The sequence below is a fragment of the Danaus plexippus genome, chromosome 11 (assembly GCF_018135715.1).
Source record: "Danaus plexippus chromosome 11, MEX_DaPlex, whole genome shotgun sequence".
NCBI lineage: Eukaryota > Metazoa > Arthropoda > Insecta > Lepidoptera > Nymphalidae > Danaus > Danaus plexippus.
Window position 1 is genome coordinate 2,277,728 of NC_083544.1, and position 25,733 is coordinate 2,303,460.

Below are 25,733 nucleotides of genomic sequence, written 5' to 3' on the forward strand. Positions count from 1 at the left end.
AAACGTTTTGACAATTTAATATGAACGCATTGTTCAAATGACGTATAACTAAATAACATTTTAATTTTGTGGAAAGACAATCATAATGTCATCTGCGCGTTCAACTACCCATGAACACGTAAGAAAAAATACTAATAAAATACATTTTACTACGAAACATTGAATCAAAGAAGCCAGTAGGCAGCAGTCACATGATTAGTTTACACTTTCAAGTATAAGTCTGAGATCTTGAAATGCGACTATCATTTATATAATTAAAATTGCTTAGTATTGTTGGTTGGGTATCTTTTCACACATGTATTTTTTAATTATTAACTTGAGTTTGAAATCCCGATTTTAATTCCCCTAGTCTTGTATTTTCCGCATAAGAAGTTAAGTGATTTTATCTAAGACTCGTGAGTGCACATTTAAATAGAGCTATCTTTTTGGGATTTACTTCACTTTTCTAATTATTCATTACTTTAGATTACTTTTACTGACTTGTGGCTGCTGATGCTGTTACATCAATTATCATAATAATATCCCTATACCAAGGGCGGTTTTTAAATAAGTTATAAAATACATTATATAAATATTATTTATCCTTATCAAGATGTTAATGTTGAGTGACTACGAAATTTTTTTTATAATTTCTTAATTTTATTCAGTAATTATCAAAACGTAAATAAATATATGTCAGGGGTTCCTGCCACCTTTCTCAAATCGCCTATCCAGCATCCAGAAAAGCCTCCTACACCACGTCTACCTAAAGTGCTTCTCCATTTTAGAATATTTTGACTCCATCGACCTTCTGATCGCTGGACACTCGACAGACAAATTTTTATTTCAGCATATTAATTCTGTTCCCGATATTTATACTTTTGTTGTCTTGCGTTTGTCTTTAATTTAAATGGATTGTTGGGTTAATCTTATGTATATTTTTATTTTAGAAGCTTCTACTCTATCTGCGTTGGTACTTGGTTTGACTCTCAGCATGTAACTTGGAGTGCAGTCTAAATGAGAGTTATTCAACCAGATCCAACTATAAATGTTGTTTTGTTTGGTGTATACCCGGAATGGGAGGGTCTTTAGTTGGTTCTCAACTACTGGACTCCCTTGGGATGATTTCAGGAGGTTCCAGTAATTTGCTGGTTATAATCTGGGTCTGAATGCAGGTCTAATGTGGTTATCTCTTCAGGTTAAGTGAGACTGTCAAGCAAAAGCGCTTCCTGGTCGTTCTCAGTACCCCTTATTAGATAGGAGGCTGCGGCTTATCGTCAGAGAGTCGCAGATGAATGCACTACGCAATTACCGTGGGGTTCCCTATAACGGGATAGAACCGACGGTTTTTAGTTGGATTTTTTTTTACAAGTATGAGTCGTGAGAATAATTTTGTCCGTTAATTCCCACATAGCCAACCCCGCCTTCGTCTTATAAAACTTTTACCAAGGAAATGAAAATAATTGCGTCGATATAGATTTCTCACTTAGTATGAATCATTCTATTCTAACAGCAACATTTTTATGCGATCACATTATGTGCTTTATGTAATATTTTATATACCTTTCTTGTGAAAGGAGTTTAATACAGAGAAAAATAAAATAGCTGGCTGATTTTTACATATATTTTGTTTACAACTCTACTGATATTGGTATTTTGAACAAAATATATGTTTCATCGCTAGAAAGTTCTAAATAATACAGATCATTTTCTTATCAATGCAACTAAAGGTAACGGTACAAGGAACGTTCAATTACGCTGACCGCAGTTTCTCGAGATAGCTTATCTGGTCATTAGAAACTAAACGGTAATAGTAAGAGAGGCATCGTCGATTGAAGGCCCGTGGCATCTGCGCGTGAGTGGGGGCGGCCCCACCATACCGATAGTACCTTCGTTAGCACCGCGGCAAACGCTCGTATCGCTCACGTTACGACGAAAAAAAACATCGATCGAACAATTCAAACCAAATAAAACACCGTTCACTCTCGATTCATATCAATCGCTCTGGTAAAACAAAATTATGTGATACATTTATTATAAATGTGCAGTATATTTCAATACTATGTTAATGTGCTACACGTATGTCATTGAAGAAAACATAGCCAGTTGCAATCGGCGAAAATGTGACTGTTAGGTCGGTTCATACGTGCTATCGACCAGTGAAAAATGGCCCTTAATGACAAATAGTTGCCAAAGTTAAATAAAATGCGGGAGATTATAAGAATCGTTTTGTTGTGTGTGTGCGCTGTATTATTGCTAGTTCATGAAGCTAGGTGTGAGGATGATGCTAACACGGAGAATGCAGAATCTGATGCTGTTGGTGCCAAAGTGGAGGATGGCGATAGGAAGGATGGAAAAGGATTACTACCAGGTACGCTTATGTTGATATATGTCAGCTTGCTCCACACGTGTTATAGTGAATCATTAAATACGTGCCTCGATAAAAAACTTCTATAATTAAAAAAAATAAATATTTTCGTATATACTTATGAAAAGAGATTTTTGCTAGTATATTATTAAAGCATACGCCTTATTTATTACTTAGATAGCGTCTGATTGGCAATAACAAATCCAAGTTCATAACAAAAAAAAACATACGAAATAAGTAAACAAAACCTTCTAAATAAAATATATTATTTGAGCCGATGTTTTTCTTAAAATCCTCATCTTCCAAGAATCTTCAAAACATCATTAAGTATGCGCATATAATAACGTAACAAAATAATTTTCGATAAATACCCATACACCAACGAGAACGGAATAAAAGCGCACACCCACACTATACTATGTAAAAAATCTTGGGAATGGCTTATTGTGTAATCAATAATCGACGTATGTACAGTGATACAATAATACAATAAATCTAACACCAACGTAACGTAATGCATCAAAACAAATACGTTATATCATAGAATAATTAACGAACATAATAATAGTGGATATATATATCCTATGATTTAAATTGAGCTGTGAAAACTGCGCCGACCTTAGACGATAACTTGGGTTGCGTAATCACAGGTGTTAGGGAACATTTGCATTTCAAAGACTACAACGCACTTGAGTTGCGTGCGTGAAAAACGCGCGACAATAAAAATAATTATAAACCTTAACGTTATACAGATAGATATTATATTCGTTTCTATCGTTCTCGTCCCATTTGCAATACAACGATGCGTGTAAAACATATATAGTAAAAGGAATGCTGTCAACTTTCTGATGCGTGGAACGACCGTAATACGAACCAGAAACTAAACTATTGGTTGTGTAAATATAAAACCTAACTAGTTTTAAACTAATGCAATTTGAAAATGGATTTATGGCAACGGAATTATTTCATTCGAAGCATTCGGTTGCTTGAATAGCGCTTTCTAGATAAGAAATGTCTTGGTAAGCGGCAACATTATCGATTTTCGATCTGTACTATCCAATAATAATTGATTTATGAATTTGTGGTTTAATGTTAATCTTCTAATGTTTTACGATATTCCAATGTCATATAAGCCTAATGTCAGATAAATTTTTTTTTGACTTTTTAGTGCCAACATTTTTTTTTTTAGAAAAACCAAACCCTATTTCTGTAGGCCAGTTTTTTTTTCATTTTTCTGTTCAATATCTTAAAATTCCTTTTGGGGGTGTAATTTTACTACATATTACTTTTTTTATTTTGTTACAAGTAACTTTTCCTAAATAAATGATGGATGTAACAGATCCTTTCCTTTTATAAAATATGTGTGATATAAGTCCACTCACATCGGGGCGTCTTTTCTCTTTTCAGTTGTTTAATGGAAACTGTAAAGAATTTGCTTATTAATAAATAATTAATAATAAAATAAATACAAATTAATCGTGTATTTGCATCAGTGATACTCATGTAACTAATATTAGGAAGAGTAAAAATAATCCACAAACGGAACTTAAGTCACTGCGAGGTGACTACACTCTGCAGTTTAGTCGCAAGTGTTTGAATTAAACCGTTATTATACAACCTTGCAAGGTCATTACCATCGTCACAAAATATGTATAATACAAAAAGTGTTAAGAATTGCCAAAATTTTAACATTGTTAAACGTACGAAATAAAAATAAACTAGGCATTTTATAGACCGTTGCTAAGCAACCATCGTTGAGAAAAAAAAAATCAATAACCGCTTATAAAAATTGAAAAAAACATGAGAATTTTTTTTTCTTTATTACACTTAGTAGCGTATTTTAAAAATAAGACTAAAGTTCTGATATTTCTGACTCCATTTCTATGAATTAGTTTTATTTGTATATTTCATAGTACCTTCATTTGCGGTGGTGCGGTTTTGACTTGGATTTGTGTGGTATTATTAAAGACATTAGCAATAAATATAATTTAGGATCAGACGTATATATTGTATAAAGCAAAGGCTTTTTGACGTTTTAAATACAAATAGTGTTTCTTAAATCCAAATCAATAGATTATTGTTCACAAAAAGATAACATAAGACCTTCACACGTCTGAGATTCTATCGGGTCTGTTGCGGCCTTAAAGAAAGTTGCGTCAATGTACATTTAACAGTTGGATTAACAAAATTCAACGACAAACAATAAAAGGGAAGATAATTACCATTACTTTAACATTTATCAAACTTCGTAAGGATTTAATTAATTCTGTTCATTACATGAATCTTCCCAAAACGAATGAGTGAGCGAGTGAGAAATAAAATACAATATACTATTCAACGAGAAATAAGTGACGTCTGATATATTAAATAGAATTTAAATGTTTTTCGAATTTGTTACAATTATTTAAAATGGCGACCACAATAAAATAACAGTTATAATGCAATCAATCCATACTGTTTTTGGATTATGTTACTGTAAGTTTCGATATACCGTTATATTTTTCTATTGGTTTACAAACATTGTTTGGATCGTAATTGTCTTGACAGGATATACTATTAATAAATGATAAATATAGGTCTTAAAGGATGCCAACATTTTTATTTTTGTATTGTCCTCTAAAGTAGGAGACTATATAAATTTTTGAACTCTTAACTTAACACTATAAATTAATAAATATAAGTTTAAGACTTTTGCGAGTATTCATTTAAATAAAACTAATATTTTAGGTTGTACTATGCGGTTTTATTATTATTTTAAAACTACATACTCCCGACGCGACGTTTCGGTTACTTTGCAGCAAGTATTTGTGTGAGTACGTTTAAATTTGTTGAAAGACTATATGTACTTAAGTAGGAAATTATTTAACATATTTTTTCTCTTCGAATAATAATAAGGAACATACTATTTACCTTCGATATAGTATAGTTTTAAATTCAATCGACAATATAATGAAATTTCTTTGCAAAGAATTGAAATTTCAAATAAATTTTTATTAAACAACATTTCGTGGAAACTAATTATGAATTAATAATCGCGGGAACATCAAAGGTTATTTCTTTATCACATTCTAAGAATAATAAATTCCATTAGTTATTTTCCGAGAAGCGAATTATATAAATATCGATATCCTTTAGTTGTTGGTACGTGTTGCGAATGAAGATTTTCGGCATTGTCTCATTAAATTTATATACATACATATATGTACCGAATACTATTATAACTTATTAATCATATTATTGGTTGGTACTTCAATGTTTTTGCAATTTAAATACTGAAAACTCTGTAAGTGTTTCTTTCCAATAACACCAGCTAAACCATTATATACCGATTCATGAATGAATATCTTTAAAATTTAATTCAAGTTTCATTAATGGACGCAAATACGTTATGTTTAGCTGTAATTTGTTTTAAATTTTATACAATTATATGTACATATGAAGCCTTATATTGCCGTTATAGTCACTTAAATAGAATACTTGTCACAAACAACGTTGCAACCCTTTTCACATCTAGAATCAGGGCCGAACGTCCGTTACATTACTATCCCTAGTACTAGTGTAACTTAAACAAAGTCATAGTAAATTTCAAGTGTGAAATCAATTAATAGGCTTCAAGAATTTAGGTAAAGGTGATCGATGAAGTAAAAATTTTTACACACCATTGTACAAAAGGAATTTAATGAATAAGTTGAACGAATCTTGATTTGGATAAACGTCTTTAGGTCGAGTAACAATGGATGTTTGTTCACATTGAGTTTGTAAAGCTGGGACTACACTAACGAATTATGAAATAAAAATCTTAGAATTTAATTTCCGACAGTTGTAATTATTACCATATAAAAGGTGTGCGAAATATGTTTAGTCTTGCTTTGATTTGATTCGAAACTTAAAAACTATCATTGAACTTTAAAAAAAAACAAAATAAACACAATTTTAACATGATTTGTTGAGCAATAATTGGACAATTGCTTAAATTTGTACAAAAAACAATACATTTAGCCTACATGAAGGTATTTATTCAATACAATGGCTGAATGGATTAATTCCCTTGCCATGAGCGGGTTTGTGAACAAGGTTTTAAAATGCAAAGGCTAGTGAAAACGTTCTCATGTGCGTGCGCCGTTCCTTATTGTTTTGCAAAGGAAATGCCGTTTCTATTGTGCTGTGATTGTTGTGATATTGCATCTGCTAGATGGTTTTTCTAATAAACTGGCTCTCAACAGTATAAATAAATATAAATCTATGTAGATGTCAATTTAAAAATAGAATTTGTAAATTGATTGATACATTTAATACCTTTTTACGAACTATATTTACAATTGTCAATAAGGAAATGTCTTCAAAATTTGTCATCAAGGAAATTAGAAGAGACTTAATAATTTAGATCAGATGATTTTAGTACAACGATGCATAGCGTTCCACTGGTCGGTCTCGGTCTTAAAAACTGCGTATTGCGCAAAGGAGGTACGTTTGAGTAAAACAAAATCAACTCTATTTTATAATTAATAAGGTTATAAATTTAACGGCTGCTCGTTTTTCTCGTATTACGAGCTGGTTACATGAACATACGCTTTTGTAATTAGTAAGGTTTCGATTACGATCCACAACTGTATTGTTATTTGGTAATATCCTTTATATTAAATCCCTGAATAAAAGAGAGCGGTCGGATTGACCCTCGGCGATCTGCACCGCTTGTTATTATATTTAATTAGATTGAAAAATTTTAATTATCTGTTGCGAATTTCGAATTGGTTTTTGCTATTCTTTTTAGTCTGTGGCAAATAAATAGGTCGAACTAATGAGGTATGTCATCATTACATGCCTGTACGCCTCCATTTCTTATAATGTTTGCCTTGAGTAACGTTTATTGTATTGAAAATGTGGGCGAAAATATTGAATGCCAGTCAAAACAAATATAGCATCTAGAATGTTATTAAATAATTAATTTTTTGTTTTTTTTTTTTGAGTTTTAATTAAATTTTGATAGTGCTGCGAGTTACGTTATTTTTCAATTTGAAAATAAAAGATATTTGATAATTGCTATGAGTGTACTCATGGATTCGTGGGAGCAAAACAGGTGATTTTATATTTATTTTAAGGTAACTCAGATGTACATATGTAGGAAAATTTTATTTTCTTAATTCCTTTTCTAAAATTTATTAAACCATTATTTTTATTCATAAATTTTACCTTTATATATAAAAATTGAAATAATTTTATATCTAACGCTTTTATTTTTAAACAACTTATAACCATATCACATGTGTTTAGTGTCTAAACATAAAAATATTAAGGATATTAATTATATAATATATTTCGCTGCGATGACGTGACTTTGTCACATTTGTTAAGAATAAGATTGATTTATTTTCAACCTTGACAGGACGTCGGAACTGTTTATGAATGAAAAACAAAACTGGCGATAAAATTTACGTTTATTATTATTTATATAACTGGCACATTATAGAAACAAAATAATAAAAACAAAATTTTAAAGAATAAAAAAAATTAAAGCATTAATACTTATAAATATTTTTTTTTTAATAAATAGTAATAAAAGGTATAAATAATATATAATATTATAATTGAGGACTTAATAATTTAAGAACACAGTACTATTAATTAGCTGCGTATTCAAACTCTTATGGACAGTATTTTATTACGTAATAACCGAGTTACGAGTGGTACATTGAATAATGTTTTAATTGGTTAATCTTTTAAAAAAATTCTATTACATTGTAATTAAGTTTTAATAAAGAACACAGCTCGGCTAAGATTGATGAAAGTTATTAGACAATCTCAGTATTCAATAGTATTAATTACATAATATCTTTTGAACATTGGCTGTATAATGGCGACATTTTGAACATTGGCTGTATAATGGCTATGGCGTTACATGCACAGCAAGTACAAAATGCTATTCATTTCAATAGTCTAAATGAAATAATATTAATGATCGTCACGCAACTGTTTTAGTTCAAATGAAACATCATTTATTGGTCAATATAATTATATAAATTATAATATTTAAGGTTAACCCCGTGACACTTGCAATATTACCTCAAGGTGACCAGCCGGTTCTTTTATGTCTGCTGACTACAAATTAACTATTTACTTCGTAAACCTATTTGACTTCAACGGAGGTCGAAATAAAGAGGAAAGCGCTGTAAAGTATACATGTATTAAAATATAATAACATCCTATATAAGTAATAGAATAAATGTAGGATAGCTTTAATAAATTATTGTATGTTTTTTAATATTAACGGAAAGTATTATTAAATAACCACACTGGGTAATAAATACCCTGGAAGAATACGCGTGAGTAGCTGGTTTAGTCATGGGTCTGTGAAAAAGTACGTGAATTTTAAATTAAGAAACTCAATTTTGATGTCAAAAATTACATTAGTATTTCCTTAGAAACTGTTTCAGTAATTGAACCAAACTTATTGTGATCGTGACATCTTTAAGAAAATTAAAAAGGGAAATTTAAAAAGATACATATATAAACAGTTTTTTTTTCATTTACGAAATAAGTAAACCTGTATCACACCTGTACAAAGTTGTTTCTGTGCCGCGATTCGTTATTACAGTCTTCCTTCAACTAACCTCGGAGATACGATCTCATAGAATAAACTTAATCACGATAACCCTTACCGCTTTGGAAATATGATTTATATTTGATTGTATTATCTGATTAGTAAAAGGTTAGCCGGTATACAAACACGGCTGAGATTGCATTCGAATGGTTCACTATGACGTTAAGATAATAGCATAAATAAGGATGTTTGAAAAATTTTGTATTCATATCAAAATATTGTGAAAAAAGTTTGTTGGATAAGTAAACCTCTTTTTTATTATTTACTCTAAGTCCAGACGTCACTTTTGTTTTTTTTTTAATTTAGTGTTAGATGTATTACTGACAATGGTCTTTGATTAAGAATTCACACCTTACGTGAACGTATCTTCATGTAAAGGGTCAAGGTTCAATCATTACTTGATCTAAGCAATATTTCTTTATTTACATTCTTGTACATGTTTACATGACAGCCACACAATAAAATTAATTAATCGATTATGATAACCTTTTGTTATTAAATAACAATCGATACAATGGATCTTTATCAATAATATCTCTGAATATATTTACCTTTCATTGAATAGGATATGATATTGTGTTTGAAATAATCAATTATACCAAAGTCCATTATAATATAGGCGCATATTATACGTATTTACGTCTAGCTTAACCACCAAGTTTTAGTTATCATTGAAATAGAGGAATTAAATATAATTACGAGCCATTTAATCTTCAATTTTCTGGTTGAATTGTTAAAACATTTATTGCTTGTAAATTGAAGTTGTTTTAAAGTATAAGACGGTTACAGATTTTTTGTGAATTTTTGAACGCAACTTTAAAATTTGAGTTTCAAAATTCATCTTTTTTCAGTTTTATCTATTATTTTCTCGTGTACACATTAAAATGAAATAAAGTTTTTTTTTCATATAACATCCGAAAAACTTGATTTCAATTAAATATTTTGAATTTTATTCGTTTCCTTTATTTTAATTGACAGCTGTCAAATTGATTGCATTGACAATTGTCAAACCTAAATTATCCTACACTTTAAAAATATCCCCATATATCCTCCACTCTACACGACACTGGCAGAATATACTGTGCACGTCTTTTGACGGATGAAGGCCATATTTAAAACAACCAACCAACCAAAAATGTCCTCGCATAAATATATCTACGTAATATTTAAACCGCGGATTATAAGTCGACTTCATTATCAATTGTTATAAGCCTTACTATGTTCGAACACTTTCGAAGTAACTTATACCTTGTCAGCTGATACTAAAGTTGTATTTTCATTGATCCAGTGAGTCTAATAGAGCGTGTGCATGCATCAATTTCGCTTTTCCCTTGTGGCTTTCTCGCGCGATCGTGCGTAACAGAGCCATCGGGAAATAAATATATTACATGTTATATATGTTATCTTTAGTTATATGAGGATATATGTAATCAATATTTATTGTTCTGTGTACACTATTTCCCTTAGTCACTTTGAAATAATAAGCCAAACGATAATTCGCTAGTGGATTTCCTTAACTTAACCTAATAATAATGAATACAAAGATCACTTTCACAAATCGACAGTAATTATGTTGAAAAGTAAACATTAAAATTAAATTAATGTAATCGTAAGAAACGAGGAAGTTTTTATAGTTCACATCGTATAAACCATTGTCATTTATTGTCTCTTAAAAAAAAAGAAATATGTCTATGGATTTAGTTCTCATAGTTAAGTCCAATTAGTAGGTTGATTGATCTTTATCTCATTAACATAAATATTATTAATAGTTGAGTCGTGACCATCTCCCGGCGTAATATCACGCCGGATCGTTTGGTTTTTTTTATGAAATCGCATTAGATTTTTTGTTTAATGATTAGTAAACAATAATTATTTATATTGATGCTGTAATATTGTTATGTAAAAAATATTGTGTGTTTTTAGTGAAGCTCGTTTATGATTTTATAGTCAATATCTTGAAATAGATATAAAAACAGGCAGTTCCGTCAGGGACTAACAGTTATGTAATTCTGTATGTTGTCTAAAAGCTGCAGAACTCATTTAAAAAAAATTTAAGTTCTTTTAATATAGAAGTTTTTTTTTGGCACGAAGCAGCAATCAGCCAGCAGCTTAGGGAGGGCCTTAATGAAAATTTACCAGTGATATAAGATAGGGCCTTTGGCGGACCCAGAATTCTAGAATGACTAACAGAATTCTGATTGTGGATTGGTGACAGATGTTCTGGTGGTAATCCTCAGGGAGGTTTGCAAGAACATATAATTCTCATTGTCTTATTCGATTCTATAAACGAATTACAAAGATAAAGTGTGTATAGGGATAGGCACAACCTCTTACTTTTATGCACCTCTCTTATATGAGATGACTTCACTGAAGACTCTTTACGGTCCATCACTAGTTTGAAATTAATAAACTGTACATTGTCGACAAGTCGAAAATAGCGTACCTATGTCATAATTGGCGTAATATTCTGTGAAATTCTAAACTCGATTAAAAAAAAAACTAAATTAATATCTATTGATCCTCAACAGTACTGCAAAGTGTGTTAACATCAATATCCTATTGTAAACCTGCTGTACTGTAAATTACTTTGTAGAGGCCATCGCTTAGATGTTGACCGTATGTTTGCTTCCTAACTAGGCTCCTAAATGTGATCGAATCAGTATGTGAATAGTGCTACAGGTACTAAGAACATTTGAACCTTTTTGATTTGTTCAGAAATCCTAAAAAATAATGACATTCTGGTCTCATTGTTTTCAAAAAATAAAATTCTTTTTTTTTTGACAAAATATAATTACATGACAGAAAATGAATGACTTCATCTTCTGTCATTATATTTAGAGATTTAAAAACACCGGAGATCCCTTTTAGTATCTTGCAATAGTTCAAACACTCATCACGTTAACGAGTTAAGACACACCCTTTTCGCCCAATTTGTTAAACTCATCAAGTCATAAGAGCTCAGAAAAATATAAACACCCATCCGGTACCAATTAGGGATGTATAGGGTTTTCCATTAAGGGCGCTTGATCTTTGAAATGCAAAAAAAAATACATGTAGGAAAGATATTTGCGAAATTGTTTTTTTATTTGGAAGGTCTATCGACCCCATTATGTATGGAATATGACATCATTCAAATGACCGCCACGGCTTCGGTTGGTGGCGCGCACACGAAAGGTCCAATTTTCGATGACTCTGGCGCACAAATCGGGCTGTATTTGATCGATGGCGTGGCGTATGTTGACTTTGAGGGCATCGGTGGTTTGCGGCTTGTTGGCATAGACCTGCGACTTAAGAAAACCCCACAAGAAAAAGTCCAGCGGGGTCAAATCGCACGATCTCGGTGGCCAGTTCACGTCGCCTCCGCGCGAGATGACCATGTCCAGAAATTGCTCGTGCAGAACTTCCATCGTAGCGTGTGCTGTGTGGCACGTAGCGCCGTCCTGTTGAAACCACATGTTATCCAGATCCATATTCTCGATTTCAGGCCAAAAGAAGTTGGTTATCATCGACCGGTATCGCTCACCATTGACGGTGACGGCCACACCATTATCGTTTTCGAAAAAATACGGGCCAATCACGCCTCCGGCCCAAAATCCGCACCAAACAGTCACTTTCTGCGGGTGCATTGCCACTTGGTGAACCTCATGTGGATTGGTCTCGTCCCAAATACGGCAATTTTGCTTGTTGACATAGCCATTCATCCAAAAATGCGCCTCGTCGCTGAAGATGATTTTTTTGCCAAAATCGGCGTCAACTTCCAACTGCTCTAATGCCCAGTCAGCGAACACACGGCGCTGTCTATGGTCATTAACCTTGAGCTCTTGGGTCAGCTGGATCTTGTACGGGTGCAGGCTCAAGTCACAACGCAAAATTCGCCAAGTTGTCGTCTGCGAAAGGCCGAGTTCCTGTGCGCGACGCGGAATTGACTGCCGCGGGTTTTCGAGGACACTGTCGCGCACAGCGGCGATATTCTCGGCAGATCTCGCGTTACGTTGACGCACGGGAACCGGCTGATTGTTAACTGACCCGGTTGACTCGAATTTGTCCACCAATCGACGGATAGTCGACTCGGCAGGACGATCATCGCGACCGTAAAACGGGCGAAGTGCGCGGAACGTTGCTCGAACTGAAGACCCATTTTCATAAAACAATTTTATGATTTGCACGTGCTGCTCGACACTGTAACCTGCCATGGTGGTTTGGGAGGACGGAATGAATATAACACACTGCATTTGACAGCTGTCACTCAAACAACATGGCCGCAATCAGCTGTTAAAGTTCAAGCGTCCCTATTGGAAAACCCCATATTTGTTCCCCAAAACAATAGCCATTACTTTCATTGTATACAAATTTATGGAAGGTAGACGAAAAGCTTCTAATGCATACCCTAAACCTTTCGCTTTACACGTAAGAGAGGCATGGAGTACTGATGATACGTTAATAACCTGAATCCAGCGAAAATCTCTAATTTTTTACCAAAATTTTACGTGTTTGGTTTATACTTTATAAAAGGATATACGATAAAAAAGTTTGATTCTAAAAGACGATTAGTATATTGTAATTTTTGTAAAAAATTGATCAGTTACATGATCTTCAATGTTTACTTAATAACAAGGAAGTGGTTAGCATCGCGACCTCAAATTAAGATTTAATAGCCACTATAATTGTCCAATTTTAACGGTGTTTAAGACGTATTAAACATATAATAGATCCGTTTTTATTTAATATCTATGTATATAATATTTTGCTGACAAATACTTCACGCTACGTGCCATTTACGTGTGGGAAGTGTTTTCTAGAAAGTTCAAGTGCATTCTTAAGAAATATGTTACACGAGACTTGATTGATATCATTTTGTTCTTTGAAGACAAGTCACAGCGAATTAATTTATTGTGCAGTAGAAATGAGTTACCCAGGAATTAATAGTAATCTTACTTTCTTGCTTGTACAGTTAGATGTATTTTTCAAAAAGCAATTGTTAATGCACAAGGACCTTCCAAACTTGGCCCAGATGTCTCAATTTCTCCTCTCAAACTAGATTCAGTGACCGCTTTGGCTCGAGAAAACGATTTGCTTTAAAATATCTGTCGCCTGATCAAATAAAAAACAGTAAAAGTACCTATTGCTTTAAAATGTAGGTCGTTAATATGATCGCGAAATTAGGTGTATTTTCACACAAATCTGAAGTATAATAATCATCATGATTATATTTTAACAGGTTTCAAAGCTCGAATAATGCATTCTCTTCTATTTTTATATGTATCACAGTTTAAAATTGAGAGAAAAGAACAAAAAATACTTCTGTTCCCTTCACACATAGCGCCATTGAAGAATATATGTAAATATTAACAAGGAAATCTTGAACTTGTTAATGTAATTTACCGTGTTTAAATATTCATTTAAAAACCTCTTCTGATTGGCGTTGAAGCTATGTATATTTTTTGTAATTGGACGAAACATCGCTGATAAATGAAAATGTAAGTTCTAGTATTGTTTATAACGAGTATTAGCTTGTTGTAAGCACGCCACGCAGACTTCCGCGTTCAAGATTTTCAGAATTTCCATCGAAACGAGTTGACTGGTTTGCATTGACGGCATTCCGAATGTCCTTTGTCTCCACATTGCTTTTCATAAACACGTTCGCGTTCTTTAATTTCTTATAAACTGTTTTATTATATTTTCTTTCGAGTGTTATGCGTTGTATAACAAGTTTAAAATATTAAGGATATTACGTTTTCAAACCCATCAGTGATTACAATATAACTTAATTAACATACATGCTCTGAAGTTTCTAGAGTAAGTGACGCCATTTTGTTTATTATAACTACGTAAGTGATGGATAAAATTTCAACCATTGTTTTTATATTATGACTTCAGTTTACTCGTTTAGAGACTAAATAATTGTTTACCATTTCAAACTACTGTTATACCTCGTACGTATCTTCTTAATTTGTTAATTTTGAAACTAAAATATATGACTGACCTTTCTTTACAATATTATTTTAAATATCCTTACGTATCATTAGTTATAAGTTTGCAGACATACTAGTGGCCAATTTATTAGGCTTCAAATGTAATATATGTTAAAAATTACGTTCATTGGGCTATAGTAGACATATTTTCAGATATTAACTTAATTTACATGAAAAATGCTTCATTTTTAGATCTGATATCATAAGAGTAACTTCATCAGTCTTTTTTTTTTTTAAAGATTAGGTTGAATTTGAGAATCCAATATCTATAATAAATAGTTTCCTACGTTTGAATATTAAAATTGATTAATTTAAGATTTAAAATGAACTCATTAAAAGAAGTTTTCAACATGGTATCAATTATATTATAATTAGTATCTAATGACACATCAAATGACATAGATCGCCGTCAGTCATTACAGAAGTTTGATCAATTTGTATCGTATAATTTTAATGTTATATAGGTATTATTGGTGCTAAAACCTGTTCGATTTCGCCTCTTTTTTATGCAAATTATGATAATTTTGTTATAAGTTGCGTATGTTTTCTCGTAATCCACACAAATATAAAGACATCTGACCAGTCGAACCGCTTTTACTTTCAAGTGAAAGTGCCGGCGGTGGGTTTATTGCCGGCATACCGAGTATTCGTGTTTTATGAACACTAATACAAATATTAATTTATATAGCTATGTTTAGCTACTTCTTTTTATGATATTTTTCATTATAGTATTGATGTACTATTATTTTAAGTCAAGATATAATGTATATAAGGTTATATAGGAAGCAAAAGTTCTCATGGGTATATATTTTTATTATAACCGTTATGTAATAACTTAATTAATATTCAAAATTTTGTTTTTGTTAGTGGACTTTTTTACACGTATATCGAATATGTGAAATGTGATATAAATAACGGATCGGTGGCAAATAAAAGGTTTTTAAGTCACGGTATCTTTTTTTTTTAATTAAATGATTGGAAAAGTTTATTTTACAAGAGTTAATTTATAATAAACGGAATTACATTATATATATTTTATCTAAATATTGTATGTCGATTCTGCTCTATTGTCATTTGAAACATATTCTTGTTTAAGAAATGACTCATATATCGAAAGTTATTAATTAATCCAAACTAGAAGTACTTTTTCCCATATATTATCCAACTTAAAACAGACGGTTCGCGGTTTTTATGTATATGCATTGATACTATCATGCATCAAGATTTGTGAATGTTTAATATAAACTGTTTACTTTAAGTATGAAGCTGCCATAATGCCAACTCATATTAGAGGTACGGAACAAATATGTATGTATCTACAAATTTTATATCGCCCGTATTGCCAGCACTGCATCCATACATCCGTGTGTTCGTAATATTCTCAGAAAAGTTAATATTTGCTCAACCTTCGAGACAGAGAACACTTTAATATTATATATATAATATGTATATTACACATGTACTTTAGCTTCTTGAGCAATATGGTTCAAATTTATAAAACATAATTGTGTTTCGATTTTATTCCAACGGTATTAATTGGAAAATAGGGAGTATTAAAGCAGCCTTTTATTATAAAGCTAAATTTAAAATTTCTTCCCAATTGGTTTAGTAGCTTTTGCATTAATGAAATGCAAACAGACATACATCGAAAACTTGGGATTTATGAATACAATAAAATTATGTTAAACTTTGCTGAACGTTAACTACACTAATACAGAGACTTATTTATTTTCCCGCCTCCCTATTACAATAATTCACAAGCAAAAAGTTTCTATGGTATTGTATTTTAATTTTTATTTGAGAATTTCAAGCGTTGGGTTGAAAAAAATAATAATTGCTTACATATATGTTTATGTATCTTTAAACAAACAAAAAAAAACAATATTCCGGTAATTATAATAACTTATTAATTTATATATACAATTATCGTTCGAGGAAGCGTCGAAGAATCCATGAGGATGCAAAAAAAATTCAATATTTACGAAGAATTACTAATTGTTCGTGTGATGTAGCAAGTCCGCCTTGAGTCGTGCGAGCGAATCCTACTTACATTGTTTTGTTAAGAAGACGAATAATACCATAACTCATGTGGGCCTTAAATATAGTATACACAAACTAAATTAATTTACCCTATAATTAGCAAATGTATGTGGAATACAGTAAAAAATTAGTTGAAACTAAGCTTTTCGGATACTGCGTTTTTTTACTATACACATAATCCCAACGTTTCGGTTCTTTTACAGCAACCTTGATCACGGACAGTCGTTGAAATTGTCTGACACTTTGTGAGGATTATATAGTTATGACAGCAGACGAAAACATCTCAGCGTTCCATGGATTTCCGTGCGAGTGAAGAGTCCATCGCGTTGCAGGGAGAGGAACTTCAACAGTGCCTGGTACTTGCGACCCAGGTTTAGGTTTAAGGGGACCCTATCTAACGCGTATTAAACGCTCATCTCGACCGTCTAATTACCTCAATATAATAATAAAAACGCGTAGTATCCGAAAAGCTTACTTACATTTAAATGAGAATACACGAAAATTCTTAGATATCAAAAATGTTTATTTTTTCAAGTGAATTATATACGTCAAGAGATATTTTGTTATTGATATATCTTCTTCCCTTTATTATCAACGGAGATGTTAGACATCATTGGAAGTTATTAAGGCTGAAATTATAAAGCAATTATTATATTATTATAATAATGAGTAGCTCGCATGACTTAACATAGTAAATCTATTATTTCCTATCTATATGAATGATGTGATTTTGACTATTAAAACTCGCGAATCATGAGGTCCGAGTCAAAGAGTATTGAGTTTTTATCTGTAGGTGTTAGACATAGCTTGAGTTTGTAAAGCAGAAGTAAAGTTAAATAAAAATATAGATCTTACAGATTTGATTTATACATCTTATAGCATAATATCGCTGACGAATTAATTCTGCAACAAAATTGGTCCGTGTTAGGGTTTAAATAGACTAACTACTTCTATAAAGTTTTTACGATTTTAAAACAGATTTTAAGACATCTAGAGCAGGCTCAATTATGGCATTTGTCAAAATCACTGGTAAAAATTGTTTAGAATTCCGGGGTAAACAAAATAATTACGTTGTTCGTAGAAGAGGAATGTTTGAAGAAGTGTCATGTAATAATTATAGCAGTTAAAAAATATTTTTAATGTATCTCAAAAGCTTGTAACTTAGACCACAGCGGGGCATAGTTCACGCTAAGGTCGGAGGTACACAGGCCCCAGTTTCGAGAAAACGTGAACAATTTTGATGCTGTAAACAATTCAACTTGCACGAATGTCTTGAAGGTTTTTCTTGAGGCTAATTACGAGCTTCTCCGCTTTATGTCACAATACGACCTAAATTCAAGAAGTCTTGCAAATTAATTGTAGGCATTCGCAGTCATAATATGTCTGTGTGTTCATTTATATATAAATACCATCAGCCGTTCATGTGGATTACAAAATTTAAAGTGATTCCTCACTGATATAGATATTTCATTTTGTGGAAGAAAAAAAAAGAGCATAGAATTTTAGCAATTATTTATAATATTACGAATACAGTTATATTCTTAAATTGTTTCATTCAGAACAACACAACATTTCGATGACAAAAGAGTTCGTAAAGGGTTAATGTTATTTGTTTGTGACTGTCTCTAGAACCCGTGAAGATATTAAAAGTAATATTGAACGCAACCTTGGGAAATCGTAGTTTATGTTGTGTTATTTTTCACATCTGAAGACCACACAATACAGTTATGTACATATAAATTACTTTATAAATTTTATTACTATTATGCGAGTTTTTCAGTTCGTAAACTAACCGCAACCTATTGCAACGTATGAGCACTAAAATCTTCTGAATGATACATTTTTTTTCATTTCATTAGAGGAATGCTATTAAAAACAATACAAAAAGTTTAATAACATTTTATTAAATAATCTATTTATCGGTACAGAACCTTTTACATGCAAGTAATACGAGTTTGTTTTGAAAAAACATTATTAAAAAAAGTGTCTAAATACATTAGTCATACAAATATTCTAATGATTTTTGGTAAAACATGGTATAATCTTTTTTGTTTCGAGCTAATCCAAATCGCCCTGCATAATAACAATAATCAAAATTATGCTTACCTTCAACAATAAGTCTTCTCTTATTGAAATAATCTTTAATCTTACACAATTCTTTTATGTAAATATATTTGTAAAATTTTATATTAATAACAAGGGAGTTATTATTGGTAACAATACGTAATACCTAATTAATGTTTATTTAATTGATTTTCTAATTTCCCCCCTTACTTCTAGGGGAATTGGAAGGTTTTGGTTATATGAGTAAACAGTGTGTTTTTTCTGCATTAAACTCTAAAGTAACGTACGTACGTGTGTTTTTGTATATAAGACAAATTTACTTTAAACAGTTCCATCACTCATTGAATGATTAAAGAACAAACAGACATATAAAGAGATCTTTTGTGTTTATATTTTCTTAGTCACTGAGTTAAGTATACTTGAAATGGAGACAACGACAGCATTCAGAAAGCTTGGCAGTCTTGAAGTATTTATAAAAATCATTCCAAGGAAAAAATCATAAGGGAAAAAATGTTCTAAAATTGCTTGACAAAAATGAAATCTCTATGTATCTTACATTGTTCTCAAAGCTTCAATTAAATAAGTTGATATATAACCAAAACACTATTCAAAGTAATTATTAAATAATCACTCATTAACAAATAACCTACTGCTGTCTGCTTTTGATAACCGAAATAATTAATTCAAAAATACTATTTTTTTGTTATCATATACATACATTAAAATTAATTTAAATTTCACTTATTACTCGAACCACTAATAAATAGCTTCAGAAATATCAATTTGACCTCCTAAAATTCGATATTGCATGATTTGACCCGCAGTTTTATGTTCTAATAATTCCTATAGAATCTATCTTTATGGCACGATTGCCCCATCGCGTTTCGCAGCAGCGAAATTACCCATTAACTATTCAATCTAAATACCAATTACAAGTAAATGAGATATCTCAATTAGAATCACAATGTTTATTGTATAACAAGAGCGTAACTCAGTATTACGACACGAAAGTTAATGACAGATAAATGTAAGACTTAGTGTCTGTGTGACTTTTAATAGTTAAATATAAATAATGTCACATTCGTAAGTATTTTAAACATAATTTGGTGGCAATAAAGTAGAGAGAGTAAAAAAAACTTAACGGTATTGACTATAGAGTATTACATTGTAAGAAGCCAGCTTTTGTTTGTGCTCCTCAAACTGTTCCAACAGCTATGATAATTTAATTTTTAAAATGCTTTTTTTCTCTCTCTCTTAGTTATTGACGTTTCCTTATAGGTGTCGTCAATGTCATGTGTGAATATTATTCTGAACTATGTAAAGAGGGATTTGTGAATGAACAAAGTCGAGTCTGAAAAATGCTTTCGCTGTTTGGTAAAACCTAATCTGTAGTCTGTAAATAAAAAATGTTAGTTGTCTCTGTATAGCTGCATAGCAGGTTGGAAATTAGGTTACGAGTATTGGTTCCGTCGCTGTGTCGAAATTAAAATCCGGGCTCAGATAGGCAAATATGAGTATATTTTTCTTCAACTAACATTTATTTAAGTACAAAGGCGCTTTTTACGATTACTTAAAGTAATATTGTAATTTCTGCATGTACTTTATTCATTCATATTGTGAATAATTATTTTATATTTATGAGAAAGGCGGCAAACAAGCAGACGGCCTACTTGGTGCCCACCAGTAGTCGCCCATGGACATCCGCAACATAATTGATGTTGCGGATCCGTTGCCAACCTTTGTTGTTGAGGAAGAGGGAGGGGGTTTTAAGGAGATGGCAGGAAATGGTGGGGACATCTTCTGTGAGAGGGTAGTACTTCCCCAGGCGAGCCAGCCCATGTTCGAAAAGCAGCTACTTGGCCACAGCTAGGCTCTACCGTTTTTGAATACATGATTTTATTTTTATATTATATAATTAATATAAATTTAAATATGCCAAGTGCATTGAACCCTATTTAAAAGTTTTCTTAGTTATAAGTTGAGAGTCTCGATGATGCAGTGATATTATTAGAAATATGTATAAAAAATACTTTAAAATCGTTCCACCAAGTTTATAATAGAATCTCGTATTAAATTGTAACTAATTATCTAAACCATGCTTTTCTCAACTGCCGCCACTACATAAACCACACCAAAACTTTAAGTAAAAATAATTCCTTTATCAAATTATTATAGAGCAATGTTTCAAATTCAATGCTTTCAACAAAATATTTAATAAGTATAGAAGTTAGATGTATTCCGAATATCGAGACTATGGTGTTTTATTTTTAAATTAACGAGTTATTTCTTTGTACGAGCAAGTTTGTTTGAACTTTGTGTGAACTAGTCATTAGTCCTGTGTTACTCATAACTAAGCCTCAATCGTACGTACATTGTGTGTATACCGAAGTAATCGTGAGCAGTGCAAATATTATAAAGCTGGCGATTATAATAGCTGTTACTGTTTTTTTTATAATAATATAATTTAATTTATAACTTTAATATCATAATATTATATCAACTTAATAACAAGGTTGCTTGATTGGATAAAATATTATATTAATTGAATATTTTTTTTACGCAAAACAAATGATTCTCACTATTTTACTGTATACTTATTATTAATATTTGAAAAATTTTCATAACACAATAGATTATTTTAATTAAACTAGGAATTTTATTCGAAATTTTTTTTTTTGTTTTTTTTCTATACAACGAAGGACGTTTTGAGAATTTAATAAAAACGTCTAATGTTTTTGTAATAATAAGATTAGTTTTATCAATAAATTTTTGTAGGCTTTATTATAGCAAGTTAATATATATATATACCAGAGGTCTCTTTAGGCTCTGCCCGGCCAAGGACAGATCTATGGATCCATTCATTACGGATCTTCGTGACGATATCTTAAAACTGAATATAATTCGTTTCCTTATAATAAGAATATTATATTAAGTTTAATATAATAAAATTTTTAATTCCACACATTCTATATATATCCTAAGACTTATTTGGATAAGAATTAAATTCTTCAAATGCATATAATGATATATTTTTATTCCTCTATATTAATATAACAGTTTTTCTGACGGAGGTCCTCGTTGTGTCTCTGCAAGAGTTATTCGCGACCTTAAATTTATTGTTTGTTCAGTTTTTTAATTGTATTTGTTTATCTCATGAGTTTTTCCGAATCAATGTATTGTCTAACGACCTCAAATATCTTAAGTTTCAAGAGACATTTGTTAAAGGTTACTACGTGACGCGGTAATAAATGTACAATGTTTTACAATTATTATTGAAAATAGCTTTAGATGTTTAGGTATTTTTGAATAATGTCCGTAATTTATAACTCAAATTAATAAGTTTAACATTTAAGTTAAAATAAAAATTGATTTTACATACTTTATATTAAAAAAAATACTATTCTATATTATGAAATTAAATGCAAGTCGGTTTATTTTCATACTAAAGAACTATATAGTATCATAGGTGGTGGGCTAGCTCAAGCGGAGAAGCACCACCCTCTCACAGGAGATTGGCTTGAAGTTGTCATTAGTGACTGCGTTTCATCCGATGAGTGAGAGAGCCGGCTGCCCTTTCCCTGTTCCCACCCTTTCCTGCCATTTCCTTATTCCCAGCCCTCTCTCCCTCAACAACCAAGATTGACAACGCAACATCTCTGTTACGGACGTCCATGGGCGACGGTCACTACTGCCCATCAAGTAGGCCGTCTGCACGTTTGCCACCTGTCACATAAAAAAAAAGAACTTTGACATAGCATATTTTTAAACGTATACTACTGTTTAATCGAGTTACACACAACTGTAATGTAAATATAACAATAAACAAGGAAACAATTGAAAATCAAACCGCGTGAAACTATGCGGAGCAAACAATATGGCGTCTCTAATTGCGATATGTCAATTGTCATCCACTATTGTGAATTTCCTACTCATATTCACATTATTGTAAATACAATACATTGCTTCATAATACCACGTATTGTATGTAGAATAAAACGTATATTAAATAAGCCATTGTATTTTATGATGTTAAAAAAAAATAACTTCATCCGGAAACATATCTTTAACGTAAACAAGTCGTGAAACGATTTAATTATGTGATAATAACTATTAGATATTAATGTACAATGCACTGCCATACAACTTACTGTACATAAAATAAATAATTTTGTTGTACAAAGCCATAGAAATAGTGTTTTATATATATGACATAGTTCAGCAAATATCCTTTAGACTTTAGAGGTAAAACTGTAGGTGAATTGCGACTATGCGAATTCTTAGAAATGTGACGTTGTTTAACTTTATGTTAACCTAGTATATTTGAATAAAAAAAAATGTTGTTTTTCAATTCTACTAAATTTGAATCTAGATTATTTTTACAAAACAATATTTAATGTTTAGACAGCTCAGAGCAGATATGTCCTTAATGTAAGTGATAATTATATAAAACCGAAATTATAAATTCCACTAACATAAAATATATCCAAATTTGAGAAACAATTTACATAAAAAAATGTAAGGTTTTTATTTTATATCTTCCTACATTTTATGCTGCGAGTAAACAGACAAATTGCATTTTATTATATAAAAGACTTTTAATTCCTTACATGGTGGTTATAACGCGGAAGATGTGAAACATCTTCATATAACGAATACCGGAACAGATTTATATCATTTTATCTTATAATTAACAATGGTATTCAGCTAACTCTTTGTTCTGGTGACGTCATAATGTTTATATATATTATATACTTATGCGAATTTTTTTCTATTCGTTCACTATACATATATATTTTTAATCTGTAAGCAAATTTCAAATCCTCTTATCATTCGCGAGATAATTGCTCATGAGTACGTATGTCAGTAAACGTCATCCGAATAAGTTTTGATGCTGTCATTGTGATGGCAAAGAAAAAATATAGCAGTAAAGCCTTGCATCATCATTTCCAAGTATCATTATATGAACATTAATTTTTTTTTAAATTATAAATAAAAAATATTATAAGTTTCCATTCCGATAAGGAACCGGTCGATGCTTTGATGGGACGTATCTTTAATTTGGTTTTTTATTGTTCGATTTATTCGCGAGTGTTAATTTTTTTTTCCTTGTTTCGAAAAAAGGTCGTCGCTCGTTCTTCTGACCGTTAATTCTTTAATACCATTTAATATACGACGTCGGCCACTTTCGCTTTCTGATAAAATGTCTGAATTTGAACAGATCTGAATTTTATTATCTTTGGGATGAAAAGTGGATTTGGGCAAAGCATTAGGGTATGCCGATGATTTTTTTAAAATAGAAATATATTTATACGATTCGCCATTCATTTATTTGACATGGGTAAAGATAAAACAGGATTTTAGTTATTTTAAAAACAGAATCTGAATGTCATCGAGTTTAAGAGTCTGTGAACTCGTCTATAGTCTGGTTGTTTGTAAACAAACTCTGAATAACTTTCGCTTCAAATTATTTCCAATATTCCAAAGTCATTAACTTGCGGTAAAATCAAATCATATGAATGTTTCTATTTTAAATTGATAACTCTCGTATTTAGAACTATTATATATTAAAAATATATATATAATTAAGTTTTAATTATACTTCTCTTCATTGTATTTAATGTCATGTGTATTGTTCGCGCCGTCACTATTATACTCTATAATACACAAACAATCAAACAAAACAAATTAACCCGGGTTTGTCTCGATTGAATAAAATATTAAAAATTCAATATAATGATAGATATAAATAAGTTTTCTTGTCTGTGGAATCATTATTTTGCAATCATTATATATCTTGTCATTAATTTATATGGCAATTTTCTTCATTCGAATAATCAAAACGCAATCATGTTTTTTTTTTAAACATCTATGATGTAGGATTTGTGATTCATGTATGTATATCGGATATAACTTCAACAAAAATATCGGTCTTTGAAATTAAATATTTTAAAGCTCTGTTCACAAAGCTCTGCATTAATTAAAAATGGTCTAATGTTATTTATGTTAAAACATCGAAAACTTCCTTAATCGAAAACAAATTTTGGTAAACCTGATTTTTGTTTGTAGAATTCTAAATCAGTATTCAAATGTGCCAATAAATAGTAAATAAAAAATTTATATATGTATATATTTTTTTTGTTATATTATAGTTTAGATGCAGTGTGAGTACTGATGTACGTCTGGTTTTTAAAAGTTACTTCTTGTTGTATTTGATGGAAAACCTAACTCAAGAAGACAATATAAATATTGAACATATAAATGAAATAAACAATAATTATATATTCTGAGAGATTTGACATTTCATTAACAATTATCGCCGAATTAATTGGGTTCATGAAGCAAGAGATATACAATCATAAATCCTTGCATTTGAGTCCTCAAAATCTTAACGATAGAAGTTTTTAACCGGAAAGTTCAATAACGACGGAAATCGAAATTAAAATCTAATATAAAATATAATTTAGTATCAAAATAGTGGCAACATAATTAATATAATCAAAAAGCCTATGAAGGGTAATCAATTTAAAATCTAAACATCACTTCAAATTTATTGATTGACGTTGACATTTCAATACGTACATGTTTTTAATTGAGTCGTAATCTGGGTGTTTTATCTCGCATAGATTGAATCGTTAGAAGTCCTTGTTTATTTTAATTAAATTTTCTTAATTATGAATAATTTACGTAATGACATTTTTTTAAATTTCGATTA

General features: G+C 30.9%; 2 protein-coding genes across 2 annotated transcripts in view; one reads left to right on the forward strand and one right to left on the reverse strand.

Moving 5' to 3' along the window:
- The first annotated feature begins 1,862 nt into the window (after window positions 1-1,862).
- LOC116765734 (uncharacterized) overlaps window positions 1,863-25,733 on the forward strand; it is a 62,419-nt gene continuing 38,548 nt past the window's right edge. The window contains exon 1 of the mRNA XM_032655313.2: window positions 1,863-2,350. Coding sequence (XP_032511204.2) covers window positions 2,185-2,350 — 166 coding nt within the window. The 5' untranslated portion in view covers window positions 1,863-2,184. The remainder of the gene's footprint in view (window positions 2,351-25,733) is intronic.
- The window catches only part of LOC116765836 (calcium uptake protein 1 homolog, mitochondrial-like), a 183,946-nt gene continuing 170,250 nt past the window's right edge, over window positions 12,038-25,733 (reverse strand). The window contains exon 8 of the mRNA XM_061522124.1: window positions 12,038-13,089. Within this exon, the coding sequence (XP_061378108.1) occupies window positions 12,053-13,089 (1,037 nt within the window). The 3' untranslated portion in view covers window positions 12,038-12,052. The remainder of the gene's footprint in view (window positions 13,090-25,733) is intronic.